General features: G+C 44.5%; 1 protein-coding gene across 1 annotated transcript; it reads right to left on the bottom strand.

Annotated features, from left to right (window-relative positions):
* Positions 1 to 18,102: 18,102 nt before the first annotated feature.
* Positions 18,103 to 21,181, bottom strand: LYZL4 (lysozyme like 4). The gene is made up of 3 exons (XM_017672983.2): positions 20,851 to 21,181; positions 20,591 to 20,740; positions 18,103 to 18,209 (listed from the first exon to the last, which is right to left on the bottom strand). Exons 1-3 carry the CDS (start codon positions 20,987 to 20,989, stop codon positions 18,130 to 18,132), a joined length of 369 nt encoding a protein of 122 aa, XP_017528472.1. The 5' UTR covers positions 20,990 to 21,181; the 3' UTR covers positions 18,103 to 18,129.
* Positions 21,182 to 22,287: the final 1,106 nt, after the last annotated feature.

Below are 22,287 nucleotides of genomic sequence, written 5' to 3'. Positions count from 1 at the left end.
AAACTGCAAATAAACTACATTAACTAAAATGTTTTTCACTATAATAAATGCATAACAAAGCAACCTAATTAAAGCAGAGCTCTCTTAGGATTTGTACAGTCCTTTTTGTCTCTTTCCAAGTAAATGAATCTCCAGCCTAGGAAGAGATGCGTAATGAGCAATGCACCTGCTTTGAATGTTCTCCTCTGTGTGGCAGGAGCTGAGGGCTTGGGAGGTACCATGCCAGCAGGGCGCCAGATACAGTTTAGGCTTCACCACTGAGCTACCTTCACAGAGATTTACAAGACAGAAGGGAGGTAATAGACATTTTTTTCATCTGGTGCCTGTGAGACTCTGCCAGCCAGAGTCCCTGTAGCAGGCTGTATTGTCCCCTGCTGGACACTTGACTCAAGACGGACAAGTTGCTGGGAAGCCAGCAGATGTTGCCTGCAAGTTCCAGGCATCCTGGCAGCAGCAGCTGTCTGACCCCTCGCATTCCAGCTTCAGTGGTAGACCTGGGTGGCTGACGCAGACCTAGGGTGGCTGAGGCAGACGTAGGGTGGCTGAGGTAGATCTGGGTGGCTGAGGCAGACGTAGGGTGGCTGAGGCAGACCTGGGGTGGCTGAGGTAGATCTGGGGTGGCTGACGCAGACCTGGGGTGGCTGAGGTAGACCTAGGGAGGCTGAGGTAGATCTGGGGTGGCTGACGCAGACCTAGGGTGGCTGAGGCAGACCTGGGGTGGCTGACGCAGACCTGGGGTGGCTGAGGTAGACCTAGGGTGGCTGTGGCAGACCTACGGTGGCTGAGGTAGACCTAGGGTGCCTGAGGCCGACCTAGGGTGGCTGAGGCTGACTTAGGGTGGGTGAGGCCAACCTAGGGTGTCTGAGGCTGACTTAGGGTGGGTGAGGTAGGCCTAGGGTGGCTGACTTTTGCTCCTTTAGCTCTTCCTGCGGCTTTGCCAGGAAGCAGTCCCATGGGGTCTCAGGAAAGCCCTGATGCTCACAGTTTTAGTGCCCAAAGGAGTCAAAGCAAAGCTGTGCCTTCTTCTGGAAATAACCATTTTCCTTTATGGAAGCAGTCACTACCTTGCTGCTAGGGCTGACGGCAGGAGACCAAGTGACCGCATGGTCTGAACACTCGCTGTGAACTCCAAGTCACGGCTGCAGTCTTCCATGGGCCACAGCAAACCATCATGAAGTACAAGTGACAGATGTAATACTGGGCTCAGCCCTGAAGGCACAAGTATGCTGCATAAGCAGGTGCTCAACTGCGGCCCTTTACTCTGTCAGTCCTCACCTTCAGCCTCACGGGGAGTCCTTCATGACCAGCTGATTGAGGAAGAAAACCTCAGGCCCAGCTCATCGATGGGTCTGCAGAGGGTGCTGTGCCCTAGATGCAGCTGTCTAGCATTTTACACAGGGAAACCATCTGCATGGGCAGAACTTTAAAAGCAATACAGTGAGTTGTCCCCAAGAAAGGAAGATGGTCAGAGGCAGAGATCAATGCTGATTTATGGGAAGTGGCTAAGGATTTGGCTGGATGGTCAGGAATTTAGAAGGAACAAGATTGGAAGGATGGTAACAAAGAGGTCTGGGGAAGAGATTTGCAGATGGATCTCTTGGAATGAGAACAGAGTATGAGGATATGAAGCATGAATGCTTCCCACAAGACACCCATGGCAGAGAAGTTTTTAATAATCTGGCAGAAAGGATGAGTTGTAGATGTCAGCAGACTTTTTAACGAGCCACACCTGATGAGCAAGCAAAGTGGCTGTGACAGCATTAATGGAACTCATGCATGCCCTCAACACCATGGAGTTCCAGTCACCAAGTCTGAACCGCCCCACTGCCAATAGCAGGGCCTGCAGGTGGTACCACTGATGGAACACCATCGCCTAGAGGAGCCAGGAAGCCTCTTGATAGAAGGTTAATTACATGGGGCACCTTACTTTATATCAGAAGCTATTCATGTACTTACTGGAATATTTTCCTGCCCTACCTGCAATAATTCTGTCAGTCTACCATGGACTGTCTACATGCAGTGTCCACCATCCTTATTCATTGTTGCAGTATCTGCATAGCATCGATTAATTCAAAATGGTCTAGACTGCATGCCTATCTCTAGAGCAAATGACCTTTGGCCAATGCTATTTACTAAAATAATTGAACTGATTATTTATACCTACTTCTGATGACAGGGGAGCTTTAAATGGTTAAGACTGATCACACAGCTAAAGCATGCTTACCTGACTAGCTCACTGTAGAACACCCACACCACAAGCAGGCTTCCCAGTACTGAGGTGCTTCACATGCCTGGAGACAATGTGCATCCTGTGTGACTCAGAAATGTGGGAATGAAGAAGTCTGTGACTGAGCTCTCTGGCTTCTTTCAATTCATATCCATTTTCTACTTCTGCTGTACTGTGGGTACAGGTGACTCGTGGATAGTCAAGTGGAGATGCAGAGCATTACAGTATTATAGGGACTTTCATATGTGGATTTGGGTTTGAGAGAAATATGGGCAAGGAAATATATGTCCTTGGAACATATTTCTAAGTATACTAATGTTATTTAAAGTCATGGGAGTAGATGAAATTTGGAAGCATATTTCTAAGTATACTGATGTTATTTAAAGTCATGGGAGTAGAAGAAAACAGAGAAAAGGCCTGAAGACTGACCCTGGGCCCCTCCAACATTGACCAGAAGGGGAGGAGACACCAACAGAGAAGGCGAAGGAGTAGTGACCAGTGAGGGGGGAGAAGCACCAGGAATGTATGATGTCCCAAGGACAGTGGACTAAGGGTTTTAAGAAGGAGAAAGTGATCAACCATGCCAAAAGCTTCTGAGAATAAGATGTGGTCTGAGGATTGATCATAGGATCTGGCAATATGCAGATCATTGGCGATCACAATAGATGTGTTTCCAATAATCTGGAGTAAAGAAAGAATGGAGAGAATGGTAAGGCAGAGAACAGTGGGAATTTGGACAATCCTTTCGAGGAAATGACAGGAAATGAAAGGCCATGAGAAGACTTTTTTAAGTGAGGGATATTGAAATATGTTTTTATGACAATGAAAGCAATCAAGTAGGGGAAGAGAAACATGGTAGTACATTACCACATCTCTTGTAACGTCTGAGAGTAAGCAAGAGGGCATGGTATCCAGGACCCAGGTGGAGAGGTTGGCCTTACCCAGGAGCATCGCCAGATCACCCATAAGCACAGGAGGGAGGGAAGAGTGTGTGGGGGCAGGTGTGATGATGGGAGCCTGCAGATGGTCTTATCTGATGGCTTCCATTTCCTCAGTGAAATAGGAAGTAACATCATCAGTTAAGAGAGTGGGTGAGCGAGAAGGTGTTGGAGATTTAAAGAGAGAGAAAGTGTGAAAGGAATTGGAAATGTAAAGGCCACTTGATAATAATGGTTGTCAAGAATTTAAAGTAACACCAGTCAATGTGGTGGTGTGGGGTTTTTTACTTCCTTTCCAAATATGTAGAGCTACTTGGGTACAAAGGCCGAGTAGGTGGAGACATGGGTTTGCTTGAGGCTGGGGATCTGGTGAGGATGTCAGAGAGAGGAGAGATGGGCAAGGGAGATGAGGACGCATGCATGACATCTGGCCGCTCCAGAAACTGACCCAGGGCAGGAGAGAAGTGAGGACATGGGGGAGGCAAGGGGCAGAGCAAGGGTGGCAGGGCCAGTCCTCAGAGACCTCAGCGGAGCCAAAGAACTGTTGGAGTTACGGAACTGCAAGAGAGAATGCCATGGAAAGAGGTGTCCGAAGAGTGTGGCGCTTAGAATTGAGATTTTGGAGGTGGCAGAGTTCTTAATAGTGATGAAGGTAAGGTATGGCCGTGGGAGTGGTGGCTTAAGTGAGACAAGATCTTTGCCGGAAATTACCTTGAGGAACTGAGATGTCAGGGTGCCGGCAGCTTATCTACACAAATACCAAGACCACCAAGAATGATGACCCACTAGAGATGGAAAAAGAGTGGGTTGAGAATCAAGCCCTTCAGGGAAAAAAGGGCAGGACCCAGAGAACGGGGGCAGCGGCACCTGCTTCAAAGGAGCGAGAGAGTCTGAGGAGGAAGGGCGAGGCAGCAGTGAGGGGCAGGCTGCTGGGCCCACCTGGGGCCCAAGAGGTATGTAGTATTTGAGATTCAAAACAACATCCAGCCACCACCTAAGGGGAATTCTAGAAAGTGGTTTCCTGAGGGTGAGAAAGGAGCAATCTTCTTCCTCTGTAACCTACTTGGACAAACTGTGCTGCCTTACAAATGTCATACCAGACAACAAGACACACATACACACACACACACACACACACACACACACACACACACACACACACACACACACACACACACACACCACCGCAGCAGTTGGACAAACTGTGCTACCTTACAAATGTCATACCAGACAACAAGACACACACACACACACACACACACACACACACACACCACCGCAGCAGTTGGACAAACTGTGCTGCCTTACAAATGTCATACCAGACAACAAGACACACACACACACACACACCACCGCAGCTCCTCCTGATGGCGGATCTTCAGCACGTCTTTCTTCATAACGTCAGCCTAGTACTGGGAAGCCCAGGAATCAGAAGACCCAACCACCTCGCTGCCACCTCCTTGACACCACCACTGTGTGCTGGCTCAGCTGGCATCCCTCACTTCAGTCTACAAGTAGGAAAAAACAAAGCTCAGGGTTAAGTGACTCAACAACCAGCAGCAGAGCCAGGAACAATCCCTCTGTCTTCTGACTCTTCCCAGCCCATGCTTTTCCCACTAACCACTTTCTCCCAAGTTTCCCAAAGATCAGATCTACCTGGAGACATTTTTACAAAATACAGATTCTTGGACCCCATATCTGGAGACAGACTCAACAGATATGGGGCCTGGCTAAGGAAACAGCATTTGGACAACCACCCCAGGTGATTTTTATCATAACAGAAGTTGGAAACATTGCAGGTCACCACACTGCAGTCTCTATTGGTTTATTTTATGTAGCTGAGAAAGTTACTTCATCTCTTAGAGCCTCAAGTTCCCAGACTTTGAACTGAACATGAAGGTAATGACCCACTATTCTGTACTAGTCGCCTAAAACCTCTTCAAGTGCAAAGTCATAATTAAAAAGCTGGAGATCTGATTTTCCAGATAATGGATAGAATAAAAAGTTAACACTTTCCATCACTTACCAGGCTGGAGTAAAGCTAAGTTATAAATAACCTCCAATACTAATCCCTTCTAGCCCCAGTTTCTCCTTGTGTGAGATAATTATAACTCATACTTACCTTGTAAGGTTTTGCAAGATTTGAAAATATTGTATATAAAGGCTTCTGTGTAATATTTGCAAAATTGGAGTTAATATGGTAGCTGCTGATGATATAGAAATAATATTAACAGGCCTTGTTGTTATTGGGATTTTTTAATCTAGCTCTGACCAGATCTGGCCCCTAATCTAGATCTGGCCCCAGAATGAGTGCTCATTGTAATGCCCATTATCAGCAGGTTTGAGTGCCAAGCCAGGGGCTGATATGCCAAGCCGAGAGAGGCTTTCCGATCAATACACTAACATTTGCTCTGTCCTCCAGCTCACACCCATGTTGACACAAGTGACCATTAAAGGACGATGATGACCGTGGCAGACGGACGTAATGGGCTGGAAGGGGCGGCAGCACGCTGGATTTGGCACTTGAGGAGATAGTGTTTTAATCAATTGCAGATTATCATTATTTCCTGGGTTAAGGTTGGGTTGAGGTCTGGTGCATTATCACTTTTAGGCCCACACTCAGTATTGAGTGTCAGGTTCCCAGCTCAATAGGAAGTTGCTCTCAGGTCTCAAAACCTTCTCATTGCCCCCAATAGCAAGTGCGGCTGCCAGCAGGAATGCAGATTCTGGGACCCCATACCTGGAGACAGCCTCGACAGATATGAGCATGGCTCAGAAATCAGCATTTGAAGAACCACTGTGAATTACTGTTCGATTCGTGCCATGTGGTTGGAAACTATGGGATGTCCTTTTCTCTAAAGAGGAGGGATGCTGCACAAAACCAAATGACTAAGCTGACCAGTCATTGCTTAACTGCAAGTTCTCCCCTGAAATTCTAACCTACAGCTACTCTCCTCCTTTCTGTAAATCAACAGGACAGGGCTGACCAGCTTTCCACCCTGCCTGCCTTGAATGTGGCCGGAATTCACTGAGGTCATTTACTCTTGGTCTGGACTGAACAGGGTAACAATAGATGGTTATAAACATTACAGTGTGTCCACACAAAAGGATACTGTGCAGTTATTAAAAAAAGCACTGGGATCCCTGTCATAGACCTGGAAGTATTAGAACACTTTCTATTAGGTGAAAGAAGCAGAATCCAAATTGTATATACAGCAGTAGTCCGTGTTTGTAAGGAAGAAAAATGTGCACAAATTCCCTGAAGTCGGGGAGGGTATGTGCAAAAAGATTAATACTAACCATTCCTATGTCAGGCTTCTCCCACCTGTGGCAACATCACAATGATGAAAATTTCTGTTTCCAGCAGGGGATGATGGGCATTTTTAATTTCCTTCTCTTATGACTATCTGTATTCCCCAAGTTTTCTTCATTAAATACATGTTTGTATAATTTTAAAAGTGTAATAATGGAAAGGCAGAAACCACAAAAAAGCACTACAGCCTTCTTTGTAACAGTTTAAAATAGAGATATCTAAACATCTAACAGTGGGGGAAAGTTAAATCAAATAGAGTGCATTCATACAATGGAACATTAACTGGCATTGAGCTTCCATTTTGAAGACTCTGACACCATGGTGAGGCAGATGCTGCCAACAGGCTCTCTTGACACCACACCAGTTCTTTTCCGCCTGTGCAAGGGCTGAACGATTAAGGACCATGTACGTTCTCCAAACCCCACCACAATATGGGTTCCCGAGGTGGCCTGGCTCCTGCTGAGCAGATTCCCCATCTGCTGTGTTCCTGTGCCATGGCAGGTGTGCCCTGAAAGCTCAGGCTGACACCTGTTGCTCCACCTCATGCAAGGATCTGTCCATCATTAAGCTTTGGCAATAAACCCCTTTCTGCTTAAAATCAAAATGTACTAGGGAAAAGGTTTATTACCATCCTTTTTCTTTCTAAAAAGTGATAAGACTCTATGTACAGCATTATCATGGCATTGCCAAAAGAGCAGAAACACCCAGATACAGAATGAATGACCGGAGCCTTAGGGCAGCCACCTCTGGGTGCAAAGGTTATAAATCACAGGAGGAAGCCTCTTCCTTTTGTAAATTTCTGCATTTTTCACAATTTCTCTAATGTAAGAATGTGTTAATGGTAATCTTTTAGAACACCTTTTTGTAAGAAAGAGCAGCTGACACTTGATTCCGCGGTTTTGTCGCGGCCTCACGTGAGTGCGCCGGCATGCCCACACGGGGCTGGGCTCCTGCTTGCGCCAGCCTCACTCCCTCTCTTCTTTGACTCCTCTTTCCTTCCACTGCATGTTTTCTTCCCTATTTGATACTGACATTCATGGACACATCTTGTTTTTCAGGGAGTTTCCTTCCTTCAAGTGCTCCATCTGAGATTAAATCATAATCATGACCATGGTAAATAATGGTTATCATAGCAGCGATCACAGTATAATAATTCAAGTTGAGACCTTTGGTCCAGGTTGAGTAACTAGTGATTTATTCTCCATCCTGCATCCCTGGATGAAACGAATTTTTGTCCTTTTCCATCTGTAGCTGTCAAGTGGTGAGGTAATCAACAGTATTGAGTGAAGGCAGCAAACAGAAAAGGATCTTCATTCAGAAGATGCAACTCACAAGTGCTGTAAGGGCTACCCCAGCCACTACAGCTTGCACCCGTCCAGCCACCAAGCCAGAGTTAGAGTTCTGGCAGTTCCAGGTCCAGGAAGGCCTGCAGAGAGGAAAGCCAGGGAGAGTGAACAGGAGGGGCCCCCTCCGTCAGAGCTCCGGATCTCCAGGGTTCCACAGCCCACTCTGACCATTTACTCTGGCCTGGCCCCTGGAGTGCGTGCACTTGCCACCCCTGCTGAGGGCATAGTTCTGAAGGTTTGGGTGCATTTCCTGGTTATTTCTCTCCTGCTTTCACCACAACATCCTGGCATGGGATGCTGGTGCTCCCTGTGTGTTCATGCCCACAACCACCCCACAGCCCTTTCCATAAGTAACATACTCTGCACTGGGGAGATGGACTGGAAACTAAGAAATTCTCCCCTGACTCTGCAAGGTAAATAGTTCTCATTATATGAAATGACCATCAGCGAAGTTCTGTGACTTGCCTGGGGTCACAGGTGAGTCCTTGGCAGGCTGTAGATCTGAAATGGGAACGCTGACCCTGGCCCAGGACCTTGTTCACCTTTCTATGCATTTGCTTCATCCTTCACCTTCAAAAATGTCTTCCAAAATGATTTCACTCATATGTGGAGCACAAGAACAAAAGAAAACTGAAGGAACAAAACAGCAGCAGAAGCACAGAACCCAAGAATGGACTAACAGTTGCCAAAGGGAAAGGGACTGGGGAGGATGGGTGGGAAGGGAGGGATAAGAGCGGGAAAAAAGAAAGGGGGCATTATGATTAACATGTATAGTGTGGGGGGGCACGGGGAGGGCTGTGCAACACAGAGAAGACAAGTAGTGATTTTACAGCATCTTACTATGTTGATGGACAGTGACTGTGAATGGTATGTGGGGGGGACTTGGTAAAGGGGGGAGCCTAGTAAACACAATGTCCTTCATGTAATTGTAGATTAATGATACCAAAATTTTTTTAAAAATGTCTTCCAGCTCCTCAACGTTGCCTAGGCCAGTTGGACTGATTTTCTCGAACCTTTTCTTCTGGTGCCCCTGTTCCTGGCTCCTGCACCAGCACATAGGCCCCAGGTCCTCCTTTCCCAGCCTAATGCTGTGGGAGTGCCTGGGTCAGCTGCAAGCCATTTAGATGTCCTGTTCAGTTAGTCTCATCCTTCAGCTGGGCAAGCCTCCAGCCGCCTTCCAGAGTAAGGGGTCCCACAATTAAAGAAATGGTTGCAGCTCCCTGGCCCCTTGTAGCAGGAAAGCAGCAGGGCAAACACAAACACACACGTTTTTAGAAATTGCAGGTCTTTCCATAACCCTGGGTGGGCATTGTAAAAGGAACTCTTGTGGGCATGCTGGCCTTGTCCTTCTCCCTCCCTGGCTGACCCAACTCTGCAGAGCTGCTTGATCTGGGCTTTGGAAAAGACATAGCTGCTTATTAGCTTACTAAGAGCTCACTTTACTGGGCATCCTGAGCAAGTAAGGAGGCCTTGATCAGCCTAGCACAGCACAGTCTCCACTTGGGACAATACAGTAGGATGATTTCACTCACTAGCTCTTACCCTGGAGGGTCAGTCAAGCTTCCAGATAAACTGAAAAGTTAAGATTATGTGTTAAAGACATTTTACACACTCAGAAGACAGTTAACATTATAAGGAAACTCTAACTTTAGACTGCAACCTATTAAGTTACTGAAGAAAATGGGTTAATGAATGAGAGATGTTGAAGCCACTGACTAGTCATTTGAAAAATATAATAAAGCTGGGCCCCTACCTCACTCTTTATATCAAAATAAACCCCAAGAAAGCCAAAATTTTAGTATAAAAACAAAACCATGAAAATTCTGTTTCTAATTTATTTAACAAGGATATAATAGAGACCTTATTTTGTTGCAGGCACTGTTCTAATATACAGGAAAACATTGTTTCATTTCCTTACAAACTTGGAGTAGAGTTTCATATAAACTCAGAAGCCGCAAAACAAAATATTGGTGAATTTAATTCTGCAAAAATGTAAAACTCCTGTATAATACAAATACTATAAGCAAAGTCAAAATACAAATATGAAACCTGAAAAAATAGTTTACACAGACATCATGGACAAAAGTCTAATAACCCTAACTTATAAAGGGCTCATATAAAATAAATAAAAACAAAACATGATAATCCCAATAGAATAGGCTAAGAATATGAATAAACAGTTCACAGAAAAATGGCCAATTAACTCATGCAAAAATGCTCAACTTATTTGTAGTCTTAAACATACAAATCAAAACAGAATGGTGTTATTTTACCAGTCTCAATTTCTAAAACCTGCACAAATTTTAATGTTCCAGGCTGGTTAGCTGGGAATACAGGACACCTCATGCAGTTTGACTGGAGGTGACCCCTTCTCCGTATGCCAGTATTGCAATCCCTCTACCAACTTCTAAATATATTGAATAGTCTCAGCAAATCCTGTGCAAAAGATTTCTCTAAAGATACACTTGAAAGAACATACAAATTCTAAGAGCAAGATTCTTATTGTAGAATGTCTGAAACAGCGGCAGTAACAAAAATGGCAATACTCTAAGTGTTTATCAGTAGAGGAATGGCGGATCCCATAAGCACGGTGCAGAGGGCGGAGACCTCTATGCATGACATGCCGAGATTTGCAAAGCAAACACTATTAATAAGTGAATAAACCTGGTGCAGGTTAGTGTGTATGTTGGGATTCCATGTGTGTTTTAAAATATTCCTGCACATTTTTCTCTGATGTACAAGACATATTGAGGGTGGTGAGTTTCAGAAAATTGCTGATAAGAGGAAGCTTTTTAAAAAATATTTAAGTATTTTTATTTTTATAAATAACAAATAATGTATTTTTTAAATGTTTAATGTCTTCTAGATAATAACACTAAATGCAGTCTCAATCTTTCAACAAACACTTAGGATGTACCTATTATGTGTCAGACACAAAGCTAGATGCTGGAGATATAGAGGCAAGAAAAACAGACAAAAATCTATGGGTAAGCTTAGCACCAAAAGACACAGAAAAAGACAAAAAGCAACCACAGAAAGCTGACCTCTGAGACAGACACACTTCCTTTTGCAGGATTCTAGACAAGGATTCTACTGCCTATAGGGTCTATGGGTTACAGGGAAGGAACATAACTCAGGCTTCCACTAGTGAAATGAGTCAACCTACAGGTCCACCCCTCCCCCACACTGACCCTTCTTGGAAGTTCTGAGTCTGTCCCCACAGGAGAACTGGACAGCATCCTTTAGTTGCCTTCTACACAACCAGACCATACATGTCCCATGTAAAACTTCCCCATCTTTTTGAAAATCCTGGAAAAAAGTCAAAGCTTGATGTAGTACAGATTCTGGATCAATTTCAGCACTATGGCCATGGGTAAGTCAGTCTACCTCTTCATGCCTCAGTTTTCTAATTTTTAAAATGAGATTAAGAATACTCACTTCAATGGCTCAAGATGGCGGCGTGAGTAGGGCGACAGAAATCTCCTCCCAAAACCATATATTTTTGAAAATACAACAAATACAACTATTACTAAAAGAGAGACCAGAAGGTACAGTACAACAGCCAAGCTACATCTACATCTGAGAGAACTCAGCATCTCACGGAAAGGGTAAGATACAAAGTTGTGACCTGGCGGGACCTGAGCATTCCCCCCACCCCAGCTCACTGGTCGGAGGAAAGAAGTCACAGTGGGGAGGGAGTGGAAGCACAGGACTGCTAAATAAATAGCCCTAGTAATCTGCACTGGGAGCACAGACACACATTGCATGGTGTGCTGGATATTAGAGAAATGGAAAAGTAAAATCTGAGACAGAGACTGCAAGCGGGACCACACAGCTGGCTCCCCTGGGACAAAAGAAAAGTGGGTGCTTTTAAACTCTTAAAAGGACAATGGCTTAACAGCTGGACAAAATCGTCCTGGCACACTCAGCCCAGCAGTCTGGAAATCTTGAGGAACTTCAGGTGCCCTAACCCCCTGGGTGGTAACACAGCCCCAAATCCCCTCATGGTAATAAGCAGCCTGACATTCATTCCCCCACCCCCACCAGCACTGCAAGCAAACTGGCCAACCCACCACTGATGCAGACCAGCTGGGAGCAGCCCTTCTCACAGTAACCACACAGAGTCGCCTCCCAGTGTGCAGCTGCCTGGCACAGACAGAGGAAGCCAGAGCAAGGTCCAGAAGGCACAAAGGGGCACCATTCTAAAAGGAGAACACACCCAGGTCATCTGCAACCCCCCAGACTGTGCTAGGCTATCACAAGGGCAACCCAGCTCATGGAAGCTCATGAAATTAACACAGAAATTGCTCCCAGTGTGCAGGTAACTGGCATAGGCAGTGGAGAAGGGGAAGGTGACCATCAAGCAGGAAGGGACTTTGTTCTCCTAGCTGACACATGTGCCACCTGTCGGCAACCAATTCTGTCACCATGAAAAGGCAGAAGAATCTGGCCCAGGAAAAAAATCACTCAGACAACCCCACAGAGAGGGCCTGGTGAGAAAGACATCTTCAGTAAGATGTAACCAGACATAACCTCTGGAGAAATCCATGAGAGAAGAGAGATATAGAAGACAAGTTTGAGTTCTTTATAAAAAGATGGGTAAGTTAACTGAATTGCAGAGACACTAAAAATTAATAACCAAAAATTCAACACCCATTCATGACTAAAGAAAAAAAACCTTTAAGTAACCAAAAATTTAACATTTTTTTCATAATCTAAGGGAAACAAATGCAAAAGCAAAAAGCCTTTAAGAAACTAGAAGTGGAAAGGAACACTCTTAATCTGATTATATTTAAAGGAAATACCAGACTTGATGATAAAATATTGAACTTCTTACCTATGAGACTGGGAATGAGACAAGGATATCAATATCATTACTTCCATTCAGTGATTACTGGAGATCCTAGCCAAAGCATAAGGCAAGAAAAAATATTTGCAGCCAAATGTAAATGGTAAAATAAAGCTTTTAGAAAAAAACTACGGAAACTATCCTTATGATCTAGGAATAGGTAAATATTTCTTTTAAATAGCCAAAATAACCATAAAGGAAAGGTAATAATAAATTAGACTATATTAAGACTAAGAACTTCAGCTTATCGAGAATCCATTTAGAATAAAAGATAGCAGCAGGAGAAGTGGGACAGAAACCTCCTCCCAAAACCACATATAATATGAAAATGCAGCAAATACAACTAATCCTGAAAGACCACCTGGAAAGAAGATTGTGACACACTGCCTACATCTAGGGAAAAGAAAAGACCTTGCAGAAAAGGGTAAAGTAGCAAAACTGCAATCTGGCAGGATCCAAGCCTTCTCCCCACCCCAGCTCACCAGTAGGAAGAAAAGAAATGGATCAGGGAGGAGGTAGAAGCCTAGGACTGCTGAACACCTAGCCCTGGAGATCTGCTCTGGGAGCATGAACCTACATTACATGGTGCTCTGGAGAACAGTGAGGTTGGAAGCAAAGATGTCTGCAATACTGAGAGAGACTGAGATTCCAGCCACTTGTGGAGAACAGGTACTCACAACTGGCCACTCCAGGACAAAAGAAAGGCAGGCACGTTGAAAGACTTCCCAACAGCAAGAGAGTTACTAAAGGGGCAAGGATTACACAGATCTTGCTGCTCAGGAGAAAGGACAGGTGGACAAAATCATCCCAGCACACTCACGCCAGCAGATTGGAAACTCTCGGGAGCTTCAGAAACTCCATCTTCCGGGCTGGTGACATGTGCCAAGCTATCCCCCCATGGTACACAGCCTGCCGTTCCTTCCTCTCAGCCACCACCTGCTCACAAAACCTGCTGCCCTGCCATAGTGCCAGCCAGTCAGGGGGCAGCCCCACCTATGACAGCTACAGGGGCATAATAAAGAGGCCCATCCCTGCATGCTTGACCCATTGGCCCTAGCAGTGAAGGCAGGCTCAAGAGCCAGAAAGCAAGAAAGAGCTCTTTCTTCCTGGCAGGCACTGACACTGCTTGCCTGCGACCTCTGCCAGTGCTCCAGGTGCTGGGCAGCTCCAGACAGTAGAGGCTTCTGGGCACTAGAGGGTGTCACCTACACAAAGTTATAATTCCATAGTAATCATTACAAATATGAAACTGCAAGAGAACCTGGTACAAATCAAAATCCCACAAACACCAGAAACAGGGCTAAGTGAAACTGAAATCACCAACCTCTCTGATAAAGACTTCAAAATAAAAATCATAAACATGCTCACAAGCTACAGAAAAATATTCAGTATCACAGGGAGGACTTCAAGAAAGAGATAGACACTTTGAAAAGTAAAGTATCTGAAATGAAACATACAATGGAGGGATTTTAAAGCAGATTAGATGATGTAGAGGAGACAGTAAATGAAATAGGAACCAGAGAACAAGAATACAAAGAAGCTGAGGAACAGAGAGATAAAAGGATTTCTAGAAATGAACAAATAATAATAGAGCTGTGTGAACAATACAAACAGAAAAATATTCACACTATATGAGTACCAGAAGAAAAAGAGACAGAAAAGGGGATAGAAAGTCTCTGAGGAAATAACTGCTGAAAACTTCCGAATCTGGGGAAGGAAATAGTCTCTCAGGCCATGGAAGTGCACAGATCTCCCAACATAAGGGACCCAAGGAAGACGACACTAAGACATATAATAATTAAAATAGCCAAGATCAAGGATAGGATAGAGTAGTAAAAGCAGCAAGAGAGAGAGAAAAAAATCACATACAAAGGAAAACCCATCAGGCTACCATCAGACTTCTCAGCAGAAACCTTATAGGCCAGAACGGAGTGGCATGATATATTAATGCAATGGAACAGAAGGACCTTGAACCAAGAATACTCTACAGGTCATTTAAATTTTAAGGAGGGATTAAACAATTTCCAGATAAGCAAAAGTTGAGGAAATTTGCATTCCACAAACCATCTCAACAGTGTATTTTGGAGAGACTGTTATAGATGGAAGTGCTTCTAAGGCAAAATAGCTGTCACCAGAGAAAATAAAACCACATTAAAGGAAGGAGACCAATTAATTAGTAAGCAAATGTAAAATTAAATCATTTCTCACAAAGTCATTCAACGGATACACAGAGAGTACAGAATATGACACCACATATATAAAGAGTAGAGGAGGAATAAAAAGAAGGGAGGAAAAAAGAACCTTTATATTATGTTTGAAATAGCATACCAAGTTAGTTAAGTTAGACTATTAGATAGTAAAGAAACTACTCTCGAACTTTTGGTAACCACAAATCTAAATCCTGCAGTGACAATATGTACATACCTATCGATAACCACCCTTAATGTAAATGGAATGAAAGCACCAATCAAAAGGCACAGAGTTACAGAACGGATTAAAAAACAATACCCATGCACCCAACACAGGATCACCTACATATGTGAAAAAAATACTAAGAGAACTAAAGGGGGAAAAACAATGCAATGCATTCATTTTAGGAGACTTCAACACCCCACTCACTCCAAAGGACAGATCAACCACACAGAAACTAAGTAAGGAGACAGTGGCACTGAACAACACATTAGAACAGATGGACCTAATGGACATCTACAGAACACTCCACCCAAAAGCAACAGGATACACATTTTTCTCAAGTGCACATGGAACATTTTCAAGAATAGATCACAAACTAGGCCACAAAAAGAGCCTCAGTAAATTCAAAAAGATTGAAATTGTATCAACCAGCTTCTTAGATCATAAAGGTATGAAATTAGAAATAAATCACACAAAGAAAATGAAAAAGCCCACAAACACATGGAGACTTAATGACATGCTCCTAAATAATCAATGGATCAATGACCAAATAAAAACAGAGATAAAGCAATATATGGAAACAAATGATGACAATAAATCAACAGCACAAAATTGGTGGGATGCAGCAAAGGCTGTGCTAAGAGGGAAATACATTGCAATACAGGCCTACCTCAGGAAAGAACAATCCAAAATGAACAGTCTAAACTCACAATTAATGAAACTATAAAAGGAAGAACAAATGAGGCCCAAAGTCAGTAGAAGGAGGGACATAATAAAGATTAAAGCAGAAATAAATAAAATTGAGTAGAATAAAACAATAGAAAGAAACAATGAAAGCAGGAGCTGGTTCTTCAAGAAAATAAACAAAATAGATAAACCCCTAGCCAGACCTATTCAAGAAAAAGAGAGAGTCTACTCACATAAACAGAATCAGAAATGAGAAAGGAAAAATCATTACAGACACCACAGAAATACAAAGAATTACGAGAGAATACTATGAAAAATTTTATGGTAACAAACAGGATAACCTAGAAAAAATGGACAACTTTCTAGGAAAATACAACCTTCCAAGGCTGACCCTGGAAGAAACAGAAAATCTGAATAGACCACTTACCAGGAAAAAAATTGAATTGGTAATCAAAAACCTACCAAAGGTCAAAACTCCTGGACCAGATACTTTCACTGCTGAATTTTATCAAACATTTAGTGAAGACCTAATACCCATCCTCCTTAAAGTTTTCCAAAAAGTAGAAGAGGAGGGAATACTGCCAAACTCATTCTACAAGGCCAGCATCACTCTAATAACAAAACCAGGCAAACACACCACAAAAAATGAAAATTACAGACCAATATCCCTTATGAACATAGATGCAAAAATACTCAACAAAATATTAGCAAAGCAAATTCAAAAATACGTCAAAAATATTATCCATCATGATCAAGTGGGATTCATCCCAGGGATGTAAGGATGGTACAACATTCAAAATCCATTAACATCATCCACTACATCAACAAAAAGAAGGACAGAAATCACATGATCATCTCCATAGATGCTGAAAAAGCATTCAACAAAATTCAGTGTCCATTCATGATAAAAACTCTCAACAAATGGGTATAGAGGGCAAGTACCTCAACATAATAAAGGCCATATATGACAAACCCACAGCCAACATCATACTTAACAGCGAGAAGCTGAAAGATTTTCCTTTAAGATTGAGAACAAGACAAGGATGCCCACTCTCCCCACTTTTGTTCAACATAGTTCTGGAAGTCCTAGCCACAGCAATCAGACAACATGAAGAATTAAAAGGCATCCAGATTGGCAAGGAAGAAGTCAAACTTTCACTATTTGCAGATGACATGATATTGTACATAAAAAACCCTAAAGAATCCACTCCAAAACTACTAGATCTAATATCTGAATTCAGCAAAGTTGCAGGATACAAAATTAATACACAGAAATCTGTTGTGTTCCTATACACTAATGATGAACTAGCAGAAAGAGAAATCAGGAAAACAATTCCATTCACAATTGCATCAAAAAGAATAAAATACCTAGGAATAAACCTAACCAAGGAAGTGAAAGACCTATACTCTGAAAACCACAAGACACTCTTACGAGAAATTAAAGAGGACACCAATAAATGGAAATTCATCCCATGATCTTGGATAGGAAGAATTATATTGTCAAAATGGCCATCCTGCCTAAAGCAGTCTACAGATTCAATGCAATCCCTATCAAAATACATTCAGCATTCTTCAATGAATTTGAGTTAATAGTTCTAAAATTCATATGGAACCACAAAAGACTCCGCATAGCAAAAGCAATCCTGAGAAGGAACAATCAAGCTGGGGGGATTATGCTCCCCAACTTCAAGCTCTACTACAAAGCCACAGTAATCAAGACAATTTGGTACTGGCATAAGAACAGACCAATAGATCAGTGGAACAGAATAAAGAGCTCTGATATAAACCCAACCATATATGGTCAATTAATATATGATAAAGGAGCCCTGGACATACACTGTGGAAATGACAGCCTCTTCGACAACTGGTGTTGGCAAAACTGGACAGCTACATGTAAGTAAATGAAACTGGATCATTGTCTAACCCCATACATGAAAGTAAACTCAAAATGGATCAAAGACCTGAATATAAGTCATGATACCATAAAATATTAGAATGAATTGATAAAAGTTTGTTGGAGAGCAATTTCACAGCATGAAAGAACCTTAATAGTATTCAAAAACTCTTATGGTAATTTATGTGAGACAAATTTTCAGACATACACACAGGGATTTATTTCAAGGGTGCTCAAACTAGCACCCTGTACAACTCTAAACAAAATTTGAGGGAAAAATAATGGTCAACTTAAGGCAATTTGTCTGATAATTATTTCTTTCCTTTGAGGCCTTGGGGTTGCAGAACTTAATGGTGTTCTACTGCTTAACTAGGTGAGCAGGATCCTACTAGTAAGCCAAAATTAAGATTAAAGATACTGGGTAAAAGTCATTAATATGGGCTATTTAATGATGTATCACTTACTATGCTCCCATCCCTTCTTTTCCTTTTATAATTTTCTTGGCACATTCAATTGTCTTCTTTAAATTTGGGTTCAGTAAAGCTGTGGAGAAAATTAAGTGGAATGATATGATAACACTACTTGGCAGATTAAGTCAGAGTGATATCAGGGAAGGCACAGGGTACCCACATTAGAGAGGCTTACGTGTGATTCCAAGAATAAATCTACCCCTAGATTTTTCTTCAGACAACACTGGGAGGTAGCATCATGTAGTCATCTTTTACTAAATCTATTGATTTTTTCTTGTAATCATTATAATAATCTTTTCATTAAAAATATGTATTATAGTGAATATTCTGTGCTAGGCAATGTAAGCAGCAGTGGAGATAAAATGACAAACACAATAAATCCATCCCTGCCTTCATGGAACCTGTAGTCTGGAAGCAGGTAGGTAAGGGTTATAGACAACTAATTATAAAACAAAGGATACCTGGAAAGATGGGGAAGTGCACCTTGACATGGGACTTGAATTCAGACTTGAAAAGGTCAAGGAAAGGTTATTTGGCCAAGAGACATCTAAAGGAGTAGGAAAGGAAAGCGAGCTGAGGGAGTCACAGAAGGAAGATTGTTCTAGGCAGGAGGACCAGCAGGTGAGAGGGTCCAGAGGTGCCTCTGAAGAACAACATGTCTGTATTCACCCATCCTTTCCCTCCTGGGATTGTGGAAACCAGGCCCTCCTGCTTAGGACTACTTCAATACCCTCCTTCCTGCCTATGCTACAGTCTTCCCCTTCCCTAATCTAATCTGATTGCTTTTCCTTAAAACATTATTTCAGTGCCCCCTAGTTGCCTATAAAACAGAACCCCAAATCCTTTGTGTAGCCAACTTTGCCCCAACATACCTGCCCACTTCTACAACCTAACTTCCACTGCCTTCCTCCATGACCCCACCATTCAAGACATGTCAAGGGCAGGAGATGATTCCCACCCTGATAGTGGGAGCTCCCTCACTGATATCCACAGCTTGAGCATCATATACAATTCTTTTTCCCAGACTTCATTCACACTCATTCCCAACCTGGATCTGCTTATCCAAACAGTACAATCCATATATCCTAACCCCCAACTACCTTGTACATTCCTTAAAGGAAGTAAAGTTGTATTCATCAGGCATCAGGCAGTCTATCAGACACTGTGCTCAGCATTTCACAAACATGACAGTGTATTGAAAATGCACAAGAACTTTGTGAGGTAAGTACTACTATCTTCTCTGTTTTACAGATGAGAAAACTGAAGCTGAAATCACGTAACTAGTAAGAAATGGAGCCAAGATTCTGTCTGGCCTCAAATCCTGTCCTCTTTCTGTCCCCCACCCTGCCTGACAAGGAAAGTATGTAATCCTCTGAACTGTCCGCGGGACTCAGCACACGGTCCAGTACTTCTGGATGGCTCCTCGCTTCCTTGGGGGTCCTGTGGCTTGTGGTTACCAAGTCCCAGAGAGCACTGTTTCACCCAGTTTACTTAGAATGTCACCACTTTGGGGTGTCCAGTTCACACCTTCAGCTGACAGGTTAGCTCTCTGGGGTCCCAGCTTTCTGTGGAGGTCCCAGTGCACCTCGTCACCTTGCCCAGGCCCAGGCTGCACAGTGACCTTAAACACGGGCGTGAAGTCACAGGGAATCAGACGCCCTAGAGTCATCACTGGCTTAACTGTTCACCTATTTGTCCTGCCCCTCTTTTTAGCCTCTAAGGATTTCTCTTAGTTTCTTGCCAGTTCTACCACCTACCAGCTGGGTGGCCTCTCTGGGCCTCACTTTCACCATTTATAGAATGGGTATAATAACAGTGCCCATGTTGGGGAGTCGTTGTGAAGACCAGGGGAGTACCTGGCAGTTAGCAAGTGCTGGAATGTCAACTCCATGAGGCTGGCACTTCCCGGGGGTTCAGTAAATGTTCATGGAAGGAATGAACCCTGGGCAACTGCCTCCTCTCTATCACAGGTACCTGGGACCCCCTAAGAGCGTTGGTTAAAGCTCCTCTTGTGATGTCTTACTCCTATGTCCTCCCAGTAACACTTCTGTCTGTAAAAGTAGCAGCATCTGTCACCCTGGAGGAGGGTGTGGTGGCCGAGTGTGGGTCAAAGGCGGCCCATCCAGAGCCCTCTGCTCTCACGCTTCAAACCAGGATTGGCTCTGATGCCCGCAGCCTCCTTTCAACATCCCAACGCCCTCCGTGCCCACCCGGACGTGGTCTCCGTTGCTCTGTCCCAGGCCATGGTGCCTGAGTCACCGCTGCTCTTTCTCACCACAGGCCCTGGCAGTATGGCACTCAGCCTCCCTGCGGCTGCACCCCTGACTCAGCTCGGCCCAATTCCTGCCAGGACCTCCGCCTCCCTGCCCCGAACTCATAAATCCTGCCCTTGGGCAGGCAGACCTCGGAGCTCGACGCTGTGGTGCCAGTGCCCCACAGAGGGAGGGGACCTACCAGAGCACAGCATGGGCCACAGGTTCTTGCCGCGGTCACACCAGTTATTGTTGTAGATCTGAAAGAGGCCGAGGCCCATGTAGCCACCATGCAAGTTCTGGTAGACGGCCGTGGGGTTGAACTTGCTCTCAAAATAAGCCAGGCACACCCTTAAGACAGAAGAGGAGGTGAGTGCTGGGAGAACTCAAGTTGTGGATGTCCGGACAGGGGCCGGAGGGAAAGAAGGGGAGGACAGAGGGGGCCAAGAGGGGCTTACTCACAGTTTTCAAGGCTGTAGCCGTCAAAGTCGCTCAGGCCGCCTTCGTGGAGTTTCCTGGCCACCACGCAGCGCCCCAGGACAGCAGTGTCACTTGGAGCCAGCAGGCAGGCAACGAGGAAGAGGAGCACAGAGACCCCCATCCTCCCCAGGTGCCGGCAGCTCGGGGCAGCAGCGGCCCCCGTGAGCGGGTGGCGGGCAGCTGGAGCGACCCTAGATCCTGGGCACACCAGCTCCTCCGAAGGAAGGCGCGGGCCCTGCGGCGGGAGGGGGTGAGCTTCGGTGTGCTCCTCACAAGGGGGGTCCTGCCGGCTCGGCCACGACAGCTCCTGGTTCTGTGTCACTGCGCACCCTGTCTCCCTCCCCATCATGACTTCCTCTCTTCCAAGGACATCGCCCTCTTGAAGGTGTCTCCCTACCCCTATTCTTACCCTCCTGCAAAATCCAGTAGCTTCTCGTTTTTTTCTCTCATTTCTCTTTCACATTAGATACAGATGCTCAAATTCTCTTTCCCTCTTAATCATGAAAGTAGTACTTGTTCATTAAATATATTTTGGGAAACAGAAAAAGAGAAAGAAGAAAAAAAATTCATCCTGATCCTGTCAGTCAAGCATAACCACCACTGTCATGTGGAACTATTTCCACCACAGCCTTTTATCCTGAGATATATTCTGAGTTGCGGTCTTATGCTTTACATCATCTTGTTGCCAGATTTCTACAAAGCAAACCTCACTGAGTCCTCCCGCACAGGTCACACAAGGAGACAAGCCCTCCTTCAGCCCCGCCTGCTGCTCTGAGCCTGGTCACCGTCAGCAGCGGCAGGCAGGGTACCAGCCTCACAGGACCTCTGCGGCCTCACCAGGGAGATGCGGGTGCGTTAGGGGAGCTTGCAGGCTGCTCACAGGATGACCTCTTGAGTTTATGCCTCTTCATTTCTGCTGTCACCACCTAAACCCTCATCACCACCACCTAAACCCCCCTCACCTCCATCACCTAACCTCTGTCATCACTGAAAGCTGAATAATATCCCAGCCTCCTGGCCTCCACCTGCCCAGGCCAAATGCGCTAGGTGGCATTTTCTATCATAACTGAAGAATATCCCCCAACAGGTATAAAATGTCACTTAGAGAATGCTATTAGTTCCCTGTTTCTTACCATAGCAAACCCACGCTTCGTTTTCTTAGCCCCCCATCTGGCCTTCCCCTGCCTTCCCTCCATCTGTAGAAACAAGTTCAATCAACTCTGAATTCCCACATTACTCTCCCTCTGTGCCGCTCCACACCTCCCAGGCCGCACAGCAGTGCCCATGCTCCTGCTAATCCTTACCCTGGTGTCTTTATGCATGGTTCTTCCCAACCCACAGAGCCCTCCATGCCTTCCCCACCCACATGCTGCTGCATCTTCAGGCGTCTACCATAGATGCCACATCCTTGAAGCCTGA

This window comes from Manis javanica, chromosome 3, assembly GCF_040802235.1.
Source record: "Manis javanica isolate MJ-LG chromosome 3, MJ_LKY, whole genome shotgun sequence".
NCBI lineage: Eukaryota > Metazoa > Chordata > Mammalia > Pholidota > Manidae > Manis > Manis javanica.
This window is presented reverse-complemented; position numbering and strand designations above follow the sequence as displayed.